The following is an 18,551-nucleotide window of genomic DNA, read 5'->3' as shown; positions in this document are numbered from 1 at the left end:
GTAAAATAATAAAGGCAGGATACAAATATATAAATAAATTTCCTAAATGTCCATGTTTCTATATCAGCCCATTCTTGTAAGATTTCATTTTAAGCAGTAAATGCTTTTAGGTCCATTTTGCCCATCTTAACTTTCCTTTGATCGGGTGATTCTGGAAGTGTAAGGACAAAGTAATGTAATGAGTTACAGTGAGATCAAGATTTGCATTTACCATAAACCCATTAAAATAAATGGATTTAATAATCATTACTAGTTTAATGCCCATTTGAGATATTCTACATGTTATAATTCAACATAGAGAAAATCATGGACGATTATAATCCAATCCTATCAAACAGATAAAGTGCTTAAAGCAACGCAGCCTTCATAATTTAGGTCCATTTAAAGAAACTAATAAAAGGATTCTCCCTTGACATCCAAGGGGTAAAGGAGGAGGGGGGACTATTTTTAATGATCAGAAGCGCTTTATGCTTACTCACAAAACACAAAAAGGATATTCACAGATGTTTATACCAATGGAAATGTACACACACAGGTAGTAACTTATCCCTCCATATATTTTTATTTACAAGTAGCAATGAACAAAAGAAACAAATCCTTGCAAATATGTTTACACACCCATAGAAGAAAATATGCTACTTTAAGATATGAGAGTTGAAAACAGTCATCAATGGATTAAAACATTATAAAACATTTGTTAAAATAAACAATTTGAGCACTAAAACTGAATCATAATGCATAATAATTAAATCACTGAGAATGTGTCGGAACTATTGCGTTTACAAGGAGGTTGCTATGTGATACAACGACAAGATTTATAGTGTAACAACTCATGCACATGTAATCTATAGTAACCCAGTACACTATCTAAATGTTCAAAAAAATATTGGCTTTCCAAGGTGTCCCTCTCTTGCTTTAACATATGACATGACTTGGAAAATATTTGACATTCACTGATGTAATGAAAATTTGGTTTCTAGCATTGAGATTTTGTTTGGCTTGAAACCTCAGGCCCATAAATACGGTTCTGATATTCTGATTTTCAGAAAGTTCTGCAATTAAATTGAAATGCACATTTGGGTTTACATTCTCTTAATTTTATACGCTCTGCTGCCTCCTGTGTAGTGTTCCAAATTGTCAGGAGAGGCAAAGGAAAAGAAGCCACTGGCAGACTCGCCAATGGGTGAAGAAGAGACAAAGAAGGGTTTGAAATGGAAGTCCCCTTCACCATGCTGGCCCTGGATAGGTGTAGTGTTCTCAGTGAGCCTGGCAGCGTTACCTACAACATGTGAGTGAAAGACATGATATTAGAGTAGAGCTTAAATTTCCTCCCCTGGGAAAAAATGGCATTATTAACCACATACATACCCATAATAAGGGCCAGATTACTCTCAAGTGGGAGATCCTTAATCGGAATCTCTCTTTATTTTTAAAGTAAACCATATTACAGCTACAGACGGTGGGAATCAGAAGATGCTAGGAAGAAGTTGCTAAAAAAAATATTTCTCAGTTTTCCAATTTAAAAAACTCCCAAAGCTATTTGCTCCAGACAAGACATGCAAATATCAATTGGCACCGTGTTTATTCTGAAAACACTTAATATCCAGATGGTTTTAAAATAGCTTAGATTCAGAATAATATCTAAAAGTTAATAGGATTAATTTTTACATTTCAGGTTACAATTCCCATACCCCAAGACAACACAACACACTGCTTTTCTTTAAGTTGTGCACTGCAGTCTATTGATGGATGCTATTTTTAGTATGATGCAGTGTATGCACATAATCAGAAAAAAAACATAATCAGAAAAGGCAAATGTAATTTTCCTTATGGTGGTGCATTGACACAATGTAAATAGAGAACAGTTAGTGAAATGTGATAATTAAAAGTTCTAGTTAACCACAATGTTGAGATAATACATCTTTAAATTGTTAGGAAAGCCAGATGTTTGGTAAGTTATTAATAGGAGCACAACATAGCATATAATACTTGCCACATACTTGTCTAATGTCTAGCACCCTTATCAGTTCTGAGTCATTTTAATAATGTTCTGTGTGCATGGATGACACCCAAGCATTAATCACCCTGTCATTGAAGTGCTTGTGAAGGATCATACTAAAAGTCACCATTCTTACCCAGAGGGAAACCAAAGACAGCAGGTTGAGGCATCATGGGAGGCTCTTGGCTTGCCTCCTGATTGGCTACAGCAATATTCCGTAATCTCAGGCTGTCATACAAGCCCTGCAGTTTTTGGTACTGACGATTACGCTCCATGAGTTTCTCTGAGAGCTCGGTGAATTTCTTTTTATATTCCTCCAATACTTTCTTTAAGGAAGAGATTTCACTCTTCATTGATATTAGCTCCATATCTTTGCTCTGGAGTTGCTGGGTATAGACTTTCTCCATCTGCTTCAGATGGCCCTCTGCTTTGCTGTAAGTATATTCTTGATACAAACGCTCTTGATGGACCTACATGGGTATAAAGAATAAGTGCAGGTAGTCCTCTACCTACAATCACAATTGAGCCCAAAATTTAGGCTGTTAAGTGAGACATTGATTAAGCAAGTTTTGCCCCATTTTATGACCTTTCTTGCCACAGTTGTTAAGTGAGTTTGGCTTCCCTGTTGATTTTGTTTGTCAGAAAATTGCAAAAGGGGATCACATGACCTTGGGACACAGCAATAGTCATAAATATGAACCAATTGCCAAGTGTCTGAATTTTGATCACATGATTAAGGGGATGCTGCAAAAGTTGTAACTGTGAAAAATGGTCATAAGTCACTTTTTCTGTGCCGTGTAACTTTTGAACGGTCACTAATGAACTGTTGTAAATTGAAGACTACCTGTAGAAAGGAGTAAGATTTGGGAAGATTTGGATGAAATTATTTTTGTCGTTCAATTCAGCATTCTGTGTGTCTATGGAGATTCTTAATCCTAAATCGATCGATCTATCTATCTATCTATCTATCTATCTATCTATCTATCTATCTATCTATTTATCTATTCCATTTCCATAACCTCCTATCTCAATCAATGATTCTGGGCAGTTTACAATTAAAAACAAAAGTCTGTGTATGTGTCTGTGTTTGTGTATTACAATTATAAATACTGAACATTTTTAAAAACAATAAAAATTATAAAAACATTCAGACTAAATATATCTAGGGGCAAAATACCCAGGTAGTTTTTAAGTAAAGAATTATTTCTAACTCAAACTGTTGTTACTGGATATAATTTACCTGATAAGTCCAGAAAGCCAAAGCCCTGGAGCTGATATCTAGAATAATTTCTGGGCGCAACCCAGCTAATACCATGGCTTTATATTCCTCTGAAGGACTGAGCTCTGTTCGAACAATATCCAATTTGCCAGAGAGGGCACTGGTGCAAGCTGGACAGACTGCTGGTGATCGGCTGAACTCTCCACTGCCATGTTGGTCACAGAAGATATGTGAGCAGGCTGTGACCCACGCATAGCCTGAAAGCTTGACACGACATTTGCGATAATTGCAAAGAAGCATATCCTCACAGACAGACATATTGCTGCAGCCAAGGCAAATGTATTAAAAAGGATTCTGTGGAACAGTTACATAGTAGTCACTATACAGTATCGCATTGATAGGAAAAAATACAGTATATTACTGTCAATGTTTTTAGACTTCTTATACGGTTTAGCCTCAGCACAGACGTAAATTTAGGAAAAAAATATGGTCAGTTGATCAGAGACTCAGAACTGGCATTTAGAAGGGTTTAAAACCATTTCCCCCCTTCAAACACAAACACATTTGCTATTACAGTACAAGAACTACATTGCCCAGCATCCCTTATGGTAATATAATAAATCTAATAAACACATTTGCAACATCTAAACAATCAAAGAAATATAAATTGATATGGTAAATCAAATAAAATAAATGAAGCAAAACAACCTGCCTCAAACAAACCCAGTTGCCTTCCAAATTCTGTTGAAGTACTGTTTTTGTCATTCCCAACCAGTTTGACCATAAGAGCTGGTCCAATATATCTGAAAGAATTAATTTGGTGAAAACAGAAATAATGAAGAGATACTCTGGACTCCAGAGTATTGTTTCAAAACAAGGCTACAAAAGTATGGCTAAGAAGATAGCAATAGCACTTAAACTTATATACCGCATCACAGTGCTTTACAGCTCTCTCTAAGCAGTTTACAGAGTCAGCCTATTGCTCCTAATGATCTGTGTCTTTGTTTTATCAACCTTGGAAGGATGAAAGGATAAGTAAACCTTGAGCTAGTAAGAATTGAATTGATGGCAGCTGGCAGAATTAGCCTATAATACTGCATTCAAACCATTGCGCCACCATGGCTCATATGGACCTTGTGCCCTCCATCTCCACCTCTTTGTTATGGGATCTTTAGAACAATATTTTAAATTTTGCAGAGTTCTAAGGTACCAATTTCATTTCTTTAATTCCCTAACCCTCCACCATCACAACCAGCTGATTATTAAAGAGCTAAACTTTGTCACCCTGGATAATTCCTTCATACAAGTGCACAAGCAGCAAAACAGAAGCAGAATTCTTACTACAGTTGTTTCCAGGCACTAGCAGCATACTGCTTCTCAACATGGAAGATCCATTTGAGTGTCACAAAGTGTCCTTTTAGAAAACTTGGGCTTCTATGTTATTATTTTGCCCTATTCTTCCTAAAAGCCCTCAAAAATACTGGTTCTAACTATGACTAAATAAATAAAGCATTGAGGTAATCAATGTGATAAACCATGGCTTTATGAAGCATTTTCTCTAAACTTCTCTAGTCGTTTCTTCTTTTCATTAATAAGTGGGAAAAATACATTCAGCTTTAAAAACACTTGAAAATGTTTGCCACGTTATCCAGGTCTGTAACAACCCAAAGACCAACAAGCCAGGATTCCCTTTACAAAGTGCACCATTCTCACGTGCCAATTTGAAGCATATGTTATTTTTATAGATTTATACTGAACAGAAACTCTCTCTCTCTCTCTCTTTATATATATATATAATCCTGTTCTTATTTTTCCCTATATTGACCCTCTTTTTTTAAAGCTTTTTTTTAAAAAAAATGTTTCATTTATTTTTATTTTACCCACTTAAAATGCCTGGAAAGTGTGGGAATTAGGAGAGCTCCATGTAATTTTTATATAGCAGTCCTGAAGTGGGGAAAGGAAGCGTGAGCTACTCCGGCCCTCCTTTCTTAATATGAGAGCAAGGAGGATGGCAAATTTATGGAAGAGAAACCAAAAGGCACAGCTCTGCCAGAAATAGATAAGGAGACCCCTTGAGATCCTCCAACCTGGCCCAACAGTGCTTAAGACAGAGCAGCGCCCAGACCGGAAGCGTTTTTTAACCCGCAGCCATCTTGTAAAATGGGCGAAACCTTGTAGGTCAGAGTGGACCCCTTCAAGGCCATCCAGGTGTTTTTGCAGGCCGGATTAGGTTGCTATGGAGACAAGAATCTTGAAGGGGCAGCCTCTCTCTCTCTCTCTCTCAAAGAAGAGCAACATGTGGGAAGTGAGTGGAAAAGGAGGGAAAAGGAGAACAGAAAGTGGCAGATGCTCAAGTCCCGCCTCTTCCTCGTCTCTGAGAGCCATTCATTGGCCCTGCGTGCATTTTGCTTAATAGATTATAAAGAATAGGGAAATTTGGTTTGCAACTATATACCTTAAAATTATGGTCACAGTTATAAATTTTATAGGTTATTAATCATGAAAAAGCATAATAATGCAACTACTTCTCTCAAATGATTAATAGACTAGAGATGAAAACCCAGAGGAAGAAGCATAGATGTTATTTCTTTATTTTCTCTTGTTTGCTGACATCGGATAATGCTTGACCCAATACAGTTAAAAAAAATAAATAGAGAGGTCAACAAAAGTATTGTTAACTTAGCTGTGTTAATCATAAGAAGACCTGTGGTTGCAAATGTGCAAATAATAGACACAATAAAGATACAAGGAGTCCTTGCCTTACAATCTTTGGTTTAGTGACCATTCAAACTTACAACATCACTGAAAAAAGTGATTTATGACCATTTTTCACATCTACAAATGTTGCAGCATCCAATGGTCATGTGATCAAAATTTGGCTGCTTGGCAACTGACTCATTTTTATGATGGTTTTAGTGACCCCGCACCATTTAATCTCTTTTTGCAACCTTCTGACGAGCAAAATTAATGGGAAAGCCAGATTCAATTTAGAACTGTGTTACTAACTTAATAACTTAAGTGATTCACTTAACAACTGTACAAGAAAGGTTGTAAAATGGAGCAAAACTCACTTATCAGCTGTTCTTGCTGAGAAACAGAAATGTTGGGGTTAATTATGGTTGTAAGTCGAGGACTATCTAGACTTATGTCCACAATTGGATACAGAATTTCCATTACTAAGCAAAGCAGTTTAAATGATTCACAACTTTATGACATTTTTGGCATGATTGTTAAGTGAATCACACAATTAAGTGAATCCAGCCTCCCCCATTGACTTTGCTTGCTGGAAGCAGGCTGGGATGATGCACACATGATGATTGACCCCAGGACCAGTGGTGGGATTCAATTTTTTTACTACTGGTTCTGTGGGTGTGGCTTAGTCAGCATGGCATGGCTTGGTGAGCATGGCAGGGGAAGGTTGCTGCAAAATCCCATTCCCTCCCCACCCCACTAACCTGCTTTTCAGCTCCATTCTCCTGTGCAGGGCAACAAAAGAAGACCTAGCCTATCAGCTGGGACTCGGGAGGCAGAGAATAGATGGGGGCAGGGCCAGTCAGAGGTGGTATTTGCCAACTACTCAAAATTTCTGCTACTGGTTTGCCAGAACTGGTCAGAACTCACCGAATACTACCTCTGCCGAGGACTTTGCAGCTGATGTAAAAATATGCCAGTTGCCAAGAACCTGAATTTTGATCATGTCCAGTAGGGAAGCTGCAATAGTCATAAGTGAGAGGACATCACAAGTCACTTTCTTCAGGGCCATCATAACTTCGCAGTCACTGAATGAATGGATGTCAATTGAAGACCATCTGTATGGTACAGAAATAATCAGGTTGTTGGTAAAGGGACTGCAAGGAAAGGAAACTCTATTTGATGTGAACTATCTCTTGACTGAACCTATCTCAAAGGTTATTATGCAGAACAAAATATCTAAAAAGTGATATTGTTACCTCTTGGAGAAAAACCAGGGTAGAATAGAAACAAATAAATAATAAATATTTGTATTTTTATGAGATTAAATGCATCCTTTAATATTTTCTAAACTTCTAAATATGGTTAGAATCTTTTGTATATGGTATTTCATCATCATTATGATCCTTTGAAGGCTGTTAATTTATTATTTTGTATATTACTTTTACTATATCACATCCAATAGCTATTTTTATTTGTTACTGATACAATATGAAGCAATGGGTCTGTAAATGTGCAAAACTTCAAATATGCCTTCACCCAATGACAGCCATTGTCAGAAGTGGCACTTAGAGTGCATGTATGGCTGATTTAAAAGGTTCCACATTATATTAAGATGCCCCAATTTTTACTTCATCACTCTGGAAGTTGGGCAGATTTCCAAATAGAGCATTCCAATACACTGAAAGTGCAGATGACGCTTGTAGAAGATTTCAAAATCAGAAGTATAATCCTCTGCTATGATTAGGTTAAAGAAATGATACAGATGGCAAACAAAAAATTTATAACCAGAGTGATTGGGTTTTTTATGGTTCAGATAATGAATTAAGGGTACAATCTTGAAAGATATCTTAGCAACTTAGAAAGCATGTATCTGCGTGCATTTCCAGATAACAGATCTTGTGTGTTGGGGGAGAATTACCAGTAATTATTTTCAAATAATTCTATTCTTTAGATGTTATTTTGCAACCTTTTTAATATAAAGTATGACATAGGAAAGCTAGAAAGACTTGACATACCACCTTGTTTCTTTTGTGGAATTTCAAAGCATCATATTAATTACTATAATTACCAAAGCACTAAGTGGCATATAAATCTAAGGGCTAGTTCTAGTGCTAGCTACTGTAATGTTAAATCAGAGAATAACTACGATTAGAGATTGAGAGTTTCGTAGAAAGTTTAAATTAAATCCGGGAAGGGGGAATCATTCATACTACACTTTCTCTTCAACCATGGATGCAAAAACTGAATAAATAATAAACAGTACCTAAAATAAATCTATGCTTATGCTACAGTTATGCATAATATGGTTACTCTGATTCTTTTAATTTGCTTTGCAAAATCTTGGTGTTGTGAATTATTGTACAGTTGTATTACATGAGTGTCATTAAATGAAGAACACTTATAAAAATTATGCTTGCTTACATCAGGTAATTTTAGCATTTTTTTTAAACATTGAATTTTCTTTTAATAGCCAACTCACAAATATTCTCTCTCTAGAATAATTTTAGGGAGCGGATATTGGAGTGGATATTTCAATGTGAGGATGAACAGAGGTTCTTCATTCTGGATCGTCCTGAGAATCAACTTAAAATACTAAGAAAAAAAAACCCAGACCATTTTACATTTTCTATTCACTAATCATACAATTGGGTTCATTTGAAGAAATGCCAAAAGGGAGTCTTATTTTTTTCTCCAAGAAACAGTACATGGTTCCTACAGAATTGCTGCTAAATGTATTATTTCTACTGGTATAGAAGAAATCTTAACCCTCTGCATTATAAAAACATTAGTACTTGAATTGCTTCAAGAGTAACGTTTACTTTTTATAAAACTGTTGAAATACAACAGGGTAAACTTCTGTTAAGAATTAAACCAATTTAACTGACATTTTTCTTAATGGCTAAGGCTTTCTTTATACAATTGCCAGGCAGCAGTAAAATAAAGGAAGTCCTTGACTTACAACAATTCATTCAGTGATCATTTAAAGCAATGATCTTCAAACTTAGCAAGTTTAAGACTTGTGGACTTCAACTCTCAGAATTCCAGAACTAATATGACTGGAGGAAGAATTCTGGGAGTTGAAGTCCACAAGTCTTAAAAGTTATCAAGTTTGAAGACCCGATTACATCACTGAAAAAAGTGACCTGTGACTGTTTTCACTTACAGCTGGTGCAGCATCTCCCATGGTCATGTGATTAAAATTCTGATGCTTGATAACTAACATATATTTATGACTTTTTTAGTGTCCTGAGGTCATATGATTCCCTTTTCTCTTAATAACCGTATAACTAACAATAACTGCAACACTTCATTTAACAATTGTGGCAAGGAATGGAAAATTGGGGCAAAACACTTAACTGTCTTACTTAGCAAGGAAAATATTGGGCTCCATTATAACTCAAGAACTACCTATATTTGCAATTGATCATCTTTGCCCAATGCTAAGATGTCCTTCAAGCCTTATGCTCCTTGATTCCAAGACTGTTGGAGGAAAAAGGTAAAAATTAAATTAATATTCATATATTTCTACGAGGGGAAAATGTAACTTCTAAAAAAAGGTGGGGAAGAAGTGATAAAATATGAAAGGGAGTAAGGGAGTAAGTTCACTCTATGCTGGCTGTACAGTGGTGGTTTGACTTACCAACTCTTACCTCTGGGCAGAACAAATTATATTGCCAGTAACGATTTACTAATCCAATGACACATTCAAATATACAGTATTTTAATATATATAGGACCTTGTCACTGCCCTCCTAGCAGTTCGAAAGCATGCAAATGCGAGTAGATAAATAGGTACCACTTCAGCAGGAAAGTAACAATGTTCTATGTGTTTCAATGTAGTCGTGCTGGCCACATGACCACGAAAATATTTTCAGACAACTCCGGCTCCCTCAGCCAAGAAATTGAGATGAGCACTGCCCCTTAAAGTCAGACATAGCTCAACAGGGGAAATTTTTTCCTTTACCTTTATGGATCTGGCATCTATCCATCCATCTAAAGACCTATATCCTAGATTCTGCTGTCCTGAAGATTCACAGAAGGCAATGTTTGGTCACGCATTATACTTTTGGCCTAATTGACTAAAAATATGCCAAGGATTAAAGCAGAACTACCCCAAAATAATTTCTTTCTGCAAATGCAATAGACCCCCAATTTTCAAAACCCTCTACAACTTTACATTAGTGTTATGGACAAAAAACAACAACCCCAAAACAATAGTTGTACTGCATAATGTTTATTGTTTACATGTGGATTTTAGAAAAGCTGACATATTGGAAGCAGAAATGAGCAATAGCCAGAAGAATTGGATATTTGACGACAAGGGAAAAGAAACTAAATCTTCATTCTATAATGATATCTCCTCCATTTTTTCTGTTATCAGCATGATTTTGGAAAGATAAAACAAACCAAACCAAACCAAACACAGATAACCTTTTGATGGTTAGAACTACCCTTAATATTTACTTCATTCAATATTTACACTTAATCTCAGGGTGGCAGAGAATTACAAAATAGCTGGAGCATATAAATAAATGGATTTAGGAGGATAAATTAGGAACGGTACAATTCATTTCTAAGTTCCTGACATAAATCCTTAAGATCTCCACTTGAAATTGAATTGCATGTTTCATTATCCTCCCCAACCTCCCCTCAAACAATACACTATATATAGCCTGAAATTGTTTCTTCCTTCTTCAAGTGAGAGGATCTGCATGTTTCCAGTTGTATTCCATTGAGGTAGATTCCGATCTCTCATAACAGCTATGAAGATACCTAGTCACGGAAGGTGATTAAGTATTCAGGGTAAGCGAAATCATCAAAAAAGATCACAAAAATATTTGGATTGAAAAGGACATCCACCAAGCTATCATAGAGACCATTTCCCTCTTGTTTCACTGGAGGCAATACCATATTTTCTTTTCCACAACTATATTCCCCAGTAAGAACTCGAGCTTGAAAAATGTATCGGAGCCCTTGGGGATCTGGTTTGGCGTAGATCACAGAATGGGCAGCACCCACAGAAAAATAAATCCCTTGTCCGAAGAGGCATTCTAGAAAAAACAAAAGAGAGCATCATATTTATTGTACAGTTACTCCATTATTTCTCACTGTTCGGCACACTTCTTCCATATCAGCTTAGAACTTAGAAGACTCATTGGTATCATTTTTTATTTATTTTTGTACAGGTGGACTTTGACTCATCACCACAATTGAGCCCCAAATTGTCCATTGCTAAGCAAGACATTGTTAAATGAGTTTTTCCCATTTTTCAACCTTTCTTGTCACAGTTGTTAGTAAATCCCTTGTTAAATTAGTAACACAGCTATTAAATGAATCTGGCTTCCCCATTGGCTTTGTTTCTCAGAAGGTTGCAAACAGGGATCAGATCCTGGGACACTGCAACCATCATAAATTTGAGTCAGTTGCCAAGTATGAGAGTTTTAATCACACGACCATGGTCATAAGGGTGAAAAATGATCATGTCACTTTTCAGTGCTGTTGTAACTTTGAATGGTCACTAAGTGAACCACTGTAAGACAAGGACTACCTCTATTTGTACTGATAAGAAATATGGTCAGACTACCATGAATTTACACACATATGACCAGTGTGGATTTTCCATTATTCATGAACCTTTGATCTTGCATTAGATCTTGGAAATGTGATAAAGTTTTAATAAGGTCAAGAAAATGTGGGCCATATTTTTAATCCTCATAAACCCAGATGATATGCACATTTAGAATTAGTAACATGTAAAAGATGAATATTGGTCTATGCAATTCATCTTTCCAGGACATTGCTCAGACTTAATTCATCTGGAATTAAGGAGAAACTTCCTTACACTGAGGACAATTAACCAGTGGAACAGCTTGCCTTCAGAAGCTATTGGTGCTTCATCACTGGAGGCTTTTAAGAAGAGACTGGACAGTCATTTGTCTGAAATGATATAGGATCTCCTGCTTGAGTAGGAGGTTAGACTAGAAGACCTCCAAGTTCTCTTCCAGTTCTGTTCTGATTGATTGATTGACATTACTATAGCTCAACCTCTGAGCTGCAAATAAAAAGCAAACCAAAATTGATGGAAGGAAATAAGCTTTCTCCATCAGCTGAAGGGCAGGGTATCCTTTTGGTGATTTTTTTGTTCTAAAAATGTAAGTTACAGTGCTACAAAAGTTAATAGTTTGAGGTTTATGCTATTCAGGAAATAGGTTGCTTTTTGAGGATAACACAAACCAGCAGCAAAAACATACTTGGACCAACTTGGATTCTTTACTGATCGATTTATTTGTTCCAAGAATAGACAGCCTTTGGGAAAGAGCAATAAAAACCCCTTTTCAGTTTCTTACTTTTTCGAAAAGCACTTTTGAAGCCAATATTACAGATAGAGGAATACTTGTCTGACTGCGTTCCATGATAAAGAATGAGTTCATTCTGTATCCTTTCTGGATTTTTCTTTTCCATCCAACTTTTTTTCCAACAATAGGAAACCCACAAATATCGGTTTTGGATCCTCTCTACCTATAAGGAAAAAACCCAGACCTTGGTAAGTCATTTTATTTTATTGAGCCTTGTTTGTCAGAAGAAGGGAGGGAGGGAAAGAGAAATAAGAAAAGAAAGAGGAAAGAAGGAAGGAAAGAAAGGAAGGAAGGAAAATGAAACAAGGGAGGGAGGGAGGAAAGAAAGGAAAGGAAGGAAGGAAAGAAGGAAAGGAAAGAAGGAAGACAGACAGACAGAAAGAAAGAAAGAAAGAAAGAAAGAAAGAAAGAAAGAAAGAAAGAAAGAAAGAAAGAAAGAAAGATTTTTTTTATAAAAAGATCTTAAAATTGTAGATTGAAAAAAGTATAAGAGAACTAACCTATAGTTTTGTGACTTTTTGCTATCATAAAATATCACACACTTTATGTCAGTGTTTATTGCAGAAATCAAATTCAGAAAGCACACATAGACAACAGATTCAGCAGGATTCATTAACTTCTTTATACGCATAATAATATATGAGTAAAATGTACAATACCAATAGTATTCTTCCAAAGTGGTAGTAGTTACAAACAAGCCCAGACAAGTTTGTAACTTCAGAGCTCAGAGAAGGCTAGTTTCAGTTCTCAGCACAGCATTCAGAGCTGCAGGGCTACACCCAGGCTCCTTCAGTTTCAGTTTCTAATTCAGTCTCATTGGCTGACCTTGTTACCATGTCTCTGTCAGTCATGAATGTTCTGACACTCCCTTCATGACTGGAAGAGACATAAACCCAACTAATTTAATATTCTTCCCATGGTGCACTCCATCCAATGGCTTAGCCATTATGTCAGCCAGATTGTCTTCTGATGCACAGTGAAGCAAACTAATCAATTTATCTTTGATGGCTTCTCTTACATTACAATCTTTAATGTCCACATGCTTGCTTCTGGTTTTTACTCTGTCACCTGTTGCCATTTTAATGCAGGCAGCATTATCCTCATAAACTGATTGAGCTTCATTTACTTTTACATTTAAATCCTATAACAGCTGTATGTACCAAGTTATCTCTGAACAGAGTTCAGACAAAGCAATAAATTCTGCCTTTGCAGTAGAAATGGCTATAGTTGTTTGCTTTCTGGACTTCCAACCAATTAAAGACCCTCCAAACAATACCACAATCTCAGAATTGGACTTTCTGGTTTTTACATCATTTGCATAATCACTATAAACATAGCAATTCAATTTTAATTCTTCAGAGACCTGTATTTGAAGACCCCAAATCAAGTTCCCTTCAAATACCTGAGAATTCTTTTTACACCCATCCAATGCAATTGCGTTGGTGCAGCAGTAAAATTACTCAAAATGCTTACTGCACAAGCTATGTCTGATCTGGAGCACTGTAACAGATATAACAGGCTCCCTATTGCTGACTGATATATTTCTGGATCACAGGCTTCATTTTCATCTTCCCCAAACTGTTATAAAAATCTGTACTCATAGGTGTTGGAGCAGTATTACAATCTTTCATGTTTTATCTCTCCAACAGCTGTTCAATTTTTCTTTTTTGACTGAGAATATAAGCATCTTTCTCAGTCTTTTGTATCTGCATACTGAGATCATTTTTATTTCTCCCAAATTTTTTAATTTCAATTTCTTCTACAACTTATTAGCACATTCCTTTACCTGTGATACATCCTTTGTAATGAAGCAAAGATCATCCACAAATGGTAATAGTTGACAATCCCCATCTTGAAACTTTCCAGTGTATATGCAACCATCAGCCTTGCAACTCTTGAACCCAAGACCCTTCAATGCCTTATCTAGCATATATTCCATTTCCTGGCTGACTGCTTCAGCCCATACATGGCCTTGTTCAATACACTGTGTTAGGCTTTTTACTTTCATACCCTGGTGTTTGAACCATATACATTTCTTCCTCTAATTCTGCATTGAGGAATGCAGTGGTTATGTCAAAATGCCAAATTTTATGGCCATGTGCCACTGCCAATGCTAGTGCCAGCCTGATGCTTTCACTCTTTACAGTTGGCATTGTGGAAAGGGAACTTCATGAGGACAGTGGTGATACCCAAGCAGGAAAAGCCCAAAGGGAACATCAGGCCAGTCATAAAACAAACTTGCATAGGAAAAGAGATTTGATAAAAGGTATTGAAAGAAGCCCCCTAGACAAAAGCCAAGTAATTAAGAAAGCTAGGGAAACAAGAAAAAGAAATCCCTTACAAACAAAAGGTCATGCCAAATCAGCAAAACAAATAGACAAAAGATACGAAATAAATTCCATAGCAGACAGGAGATTGCCACCAAACAAATATAAGAAAACATTAGGATGAAACTGATAATCCAATCAAACCACCCCGCAGAGTTTACCCTCTGGCAGAAATGAAGACAACCCCCTGACAGGATTTAAAACATTAAGAAATACAAACACAAGCACTCACGCACAAAAGGAGAAAAGGTATAAAAATCAGGAGTTTATTATACAAAGATGGCTAGCCCCAGGAACGCAGACTTCTTGCTATCTCTTGCCTTCCTGAAGAATAAACCAGCTTCCAAGCAGTTGTCTCTGTCTGTGTCCTTGTACTGGAGCACTCCCAGCAGGAAAACCGAATCCTTAGAAGAAAGGCATTTTCCAGCCTTTCAACAGCACAAATACCTCATCATAGTGCACATTTTTCATCTGTGAAAACCCTTGTGCCACTAACCTTGCTTTACATTGTACCTCATTATTGAGCAGTACTTTCTTCTTGTATACCCACTTGCATCCTACAACTTTGCTACCCTGTGGCAAAGTCATAAAAGTGAACATGTCATGTCCAGCCATGGATTTCATTTCCTTGTCCATGGCTTCCTTCCATTTTACTTGTTTAATTTTAGGTAGTGCCAAAACTTTGTTATTGTTTCTTGGCTCATATCATAGATTACACACTTTAACTTACTAGCAGAATACTTATTAGGTGGAATCCCTTTACTCCATCACTCTGACCTGCATGGCATTGACTGCTCTAGTGCTTCAACCCTCTCTTGCTTCGTATCTTTTTCAGCTTCTCCTCCCTGAACACTGACACAGTCACTGAGTTACCATCACTAAGTGAGTTACCATCACTAAGTGGATCACCATCACTAAGTGAATCATTCCATAAATTTGCATGAATTCTGTTTCAATTTTGCTCTGCAAAGCTAGCAGACCTGGAAATCACTATTCTCTTACTCCCATCGCTAAAGCAATAGCTCTTTGAGCCTGGCTCTTAGCCCATAAACCTGAGCTTTCTAGCCTTTGGTGTCCCTTTCTTCTTATTACTTTTGGAATATGCACCCATGCATTGCTTCCAAAAACTCTTAAATGTGCCAGAGATGGTTTTCTTCCATATAGCACTGCATATGGAATATCATTAATAGAGGAACTCCTCAATCAATTAAATAATTAGCAATCACCATGACTTCACCCAAATATGACCTGCTCAGACCAGAAATCTCTAGCAATGAGTCCTTCATGGTTTGTAAGACTCCATTCCGTCTCTCAGCAACACGATTCTCAGCTATTGGGTACGGATTTATGTGTCTGTGTTTTATTCTTAACTGTCCCAAGCACTGTTGAAAACTTTTTGACATGAATTCTGAACCTCTTATCAGTTTGCAGCTGACACCTGTTGTTTATGCCTTCTTTCTATGAAGCTTATCCATTGCTTAAATTTCTGTAGCACCTCTATTTTACTCTTTAGTAAATAGCAGAATCCAAACCTGCTATAATCAACTACAATGACCAGTGCATACTTTACTCCTCCCAAACTGGCTTGCATTGGCCCAACTAAATCTGCATGTACCAGCTCTAGAATTCTTGTTGTCTGCCCTGTGCTACTCTTGCTCACTGGGAATGCCTTGAACTTTGATGATATGCATATTGCACAATCCAAATAAGCCTTACATCCCTTTAAATTCAATCCTTCTTCAAACTGGTCCATCTTTTGCAAAATTGAACCTTTTGTCTTTACAACATATAAAGATTATTTTATGCCCTTTGCACATACAATTCCATTTCTCTTTATGACACACTGCCCATTTACAAATGTGGTCTCAAACCCCTTTTGGTCTAGACTAGAGACACTTAATAAATTACGTTCCATTTCAGGCATACATAATATATTACTAAAACTCGTTTCCAGATATGGAATTTGCTCACTACCTCTTCCAATGACTTTAGCCTTCTGGCCATTTGCCAAGGCTACTGCATCTCCACCAGCTGAATCCATCCTGTAAAACAATGTAGAATTGTTAACAATTGCTTGACTGTCTATCAACCATTTGTCTCTGCTATTGCAATAGCTGACTTTTGCCACAGCAACTTGTCCATCCGCCGACTGTCTTCCTTGCAAATAATTCCTGACTTGCAAATAATTTCTTTCTTGCAAACATTTTTTTCTTTGCAAACAGTTCTTCTTTAAATGTGTGTTTTTACCACAAATGAAACACCTCCTCTGTTGCTGGGCTGTAATCTGATCTCTTCTACTGCTTTTTTCTTATCTGCAGACAACTTGCCTGTTGCTCTTGTCTTTAGAGACAGCCAGTCTGTGGAACTTTCCATTGCTCTTATCTCTCTGCTCCTTGGGCCCCCACCTCAGGAATTTCTCCTCGTGACTTCTAAAATGGCGTTTGTTCTCTTCAGCTATTAAACAAGTCTTTACGGCCTCCAAATGCAATTTCTGCTCTGGTTTGCATTCAAATACTGCAGAAACAATGTCCCACGTGTCCCACCAACAGCATTCTCTGAGATTCAGGAATCTGCAACACACACTGTTCTAGCTCAACAAAGTTTGCATTTGTACAAAATGCTGCTCCACAGATTTTTCCTGGTTGCAAACTGGCTCTGTATAACTTCCTTGATAATTGTACAATATTGCTGACACACTTGTAGGAAGTTAGCATCTACACCTCTCCTTGAAAATTGAAATATCCTAGGAAATAATAAAAAGGCAGAATATTGCCCCTAAAAAGAGTAGAAACTCAAGAGCAGAAACTCACCTCAGAAGCAGAAATTCACCCCCACCTTTGTTAATGGGTGGACCATTAAGGCCTGGGCCAGAATACTTTACATAACGAAGATCTCCAGGAAAACCTATAGCAAGTGCCAAAAGCCCTTTTCAGTGCATCATCCTCCAGCAAGGCTCAACCAACCCTGGAATTCAGGACAGCCTACAAGTTGCCCCTGCATGGCCCCATGGGAGTCTGACAAAACCCAGAACAAAACCCAGGCACTCTCAGCACTTCAGCCTTCTTTTGATCTCTTCCTTCAGCTTTAAGCATGTGATCATCCTTCTCCAGGCCATGTAGTCCTGCCACCATTAAACCTTCTAAACAGCCTCCTTGTTTCCAGTGCCTTTTTCCCCACTTGGAACTGAACCCAGAAGGATATTTCTTCCAACACACTCACATGCAGACTTCTCAACTTCAGCCAGACCTCCTTTGCAGTCTTTAAATCAGCTACATTGATAACTTGTTCATCTTCTAAACTTAAGATGATGTAAGTGATTGCTTTATCATGCATTATTTCTGATCTGCAGCTGCAGGTGCCTGGGGTGGATTTACAACAATATCCCACAGTTCCTTAGCCTTTAGGAAACACCCCATCTTTGCAGCCCAAATTATATACAATAGTTCTTCTGTCCCAAACAAGGCAGAGAGCTCTCATGAATTTCAACAACAGCCATCCTGCAAAGCCTTCTTTGCCTGGTTTCTCTTTTTAAACAGAGGCAGTCTCTGCTTCAATTACAATTCAGTCTTTTTGTGTGCTTTGGGCTACCCATAACCTGTCAGCGTTTATTGCAGAAATCAAATCCAGAAAGCATTCATAGACGACTGATTCAGCAGGATTCATTAACTTCTTTATATACATGATTAAAATGTACAATACCAATAGTAAATTCTTTTAGCTCAGAGCAGACTAGTTTCAGTTCTCAGCACAGCACTCAGAGCTGCAGAGCCAGGCCCTTCAGTTTCTAATTCAACTCTCGTTAGCTGACCTTGTTACCATGTCTCTTCCGGTTCATGAATATTCTGACACTTTATCATGAAATGAGCAATATCAAATCTCAACTTTAAAAGAAAGTTTGTTGCTACTGTAATATATGACTAGTCTCTCTTGCTTAAATAATCTAAAATTAGTGTAGT

General features: G+C 37.2%; 2 protein-coding genes across 2 annotated transcripts in view; both read right to left on the bottom strand.

The window, feature by feature from the left end:
• Positions 1-1,043: 1,043 nt before the first annotated feature.
• Positions 1,044-3,536, bottom strand: CCNB1IP1 (cyclin B1 interacting protein 1). Its single transcript, XM_026720660.2, has 3 exons — positions 3,240-3,536; positions 2,136-2,469; positions 1,044-1,279 (listed from the first exon to the last, which is right to left on the bottom strand). Exons 1-3 carry the CDS (start codon positions 3,534-3,536, stop codon positions 1,083-1,085), a joined length of 828 nt encoding a protein of 275 aa, XP_026576445.1. The 3' UTR covers positions 1,044-1,082.
• A 6,602-nt stretch (positions 3,537-10,138) lies between these two features.
• Positions 10,139-18,551, bottom strand: part of LOC113449571 (uncharacterized) — a 60,446-nt gene continuing 52,033 nt past the window's right edge. The window contains exons 10-11 of the mRNA XM_087917244.1: positions 12,260-12,431; positions 10,139-10,963 (exon numbers count right to left, since the gene is read on the bottom strand). Of these exons, the coding sequence (XP_087773370.1) occupies positions 10,686-10,963; positions 12,260-12,431 (450 nt within the window). The 3' untranslated portion in view covers positions 10,139-10,685. The remainder of the gene's footprint in view (positions 10,964-12,259; positions 12,432-18,551) is intronic.

Source organism: Pseudonaja textilis, chromosome Z (assembly GCF_049901715.1).
Source record: "Pseudonaja textilis isolate UNSWEBS1 chromosome Z, rPseTex1.2, whole genome shotgun sequence".
Classification (NCBI taxonomy): domain Eukaryota; kingdom Metazoa; phylum Chordata; class Lepidosauria; order Squamata; family Elapidae; genus Pseudonaja; species Pseudonaja textilis.
The sequence above is the reverse complement of the archived record's forward strand: the minus strand, read 5'-3'. Positions and strand labels throughout refer to the sequence as shown.

Coding starts and splice junctions, on each gene's coding strand:
- CCNB1IP1 (XM_026720660.2), bottom strand. CDS start 3,536: ATGTCTGTCTGTGAGGATATGCTTCTTTGCAATTATCGCAAATGTCGT. Junction 2,470..3,239: donor TGGCTTTCTGGACTTATCAG/GTAAATTATATC, acceptor ATACCCATGTAG/GTCCATCAAGAGCGTTTGTA. Junction 1,280..2,135: donor TGTCTTTGGTTTCCCTCTGG/GTAAGAATGGTG, acceptor CACATGTTGTAG/GTAACGCTGCCAGGCTCACT.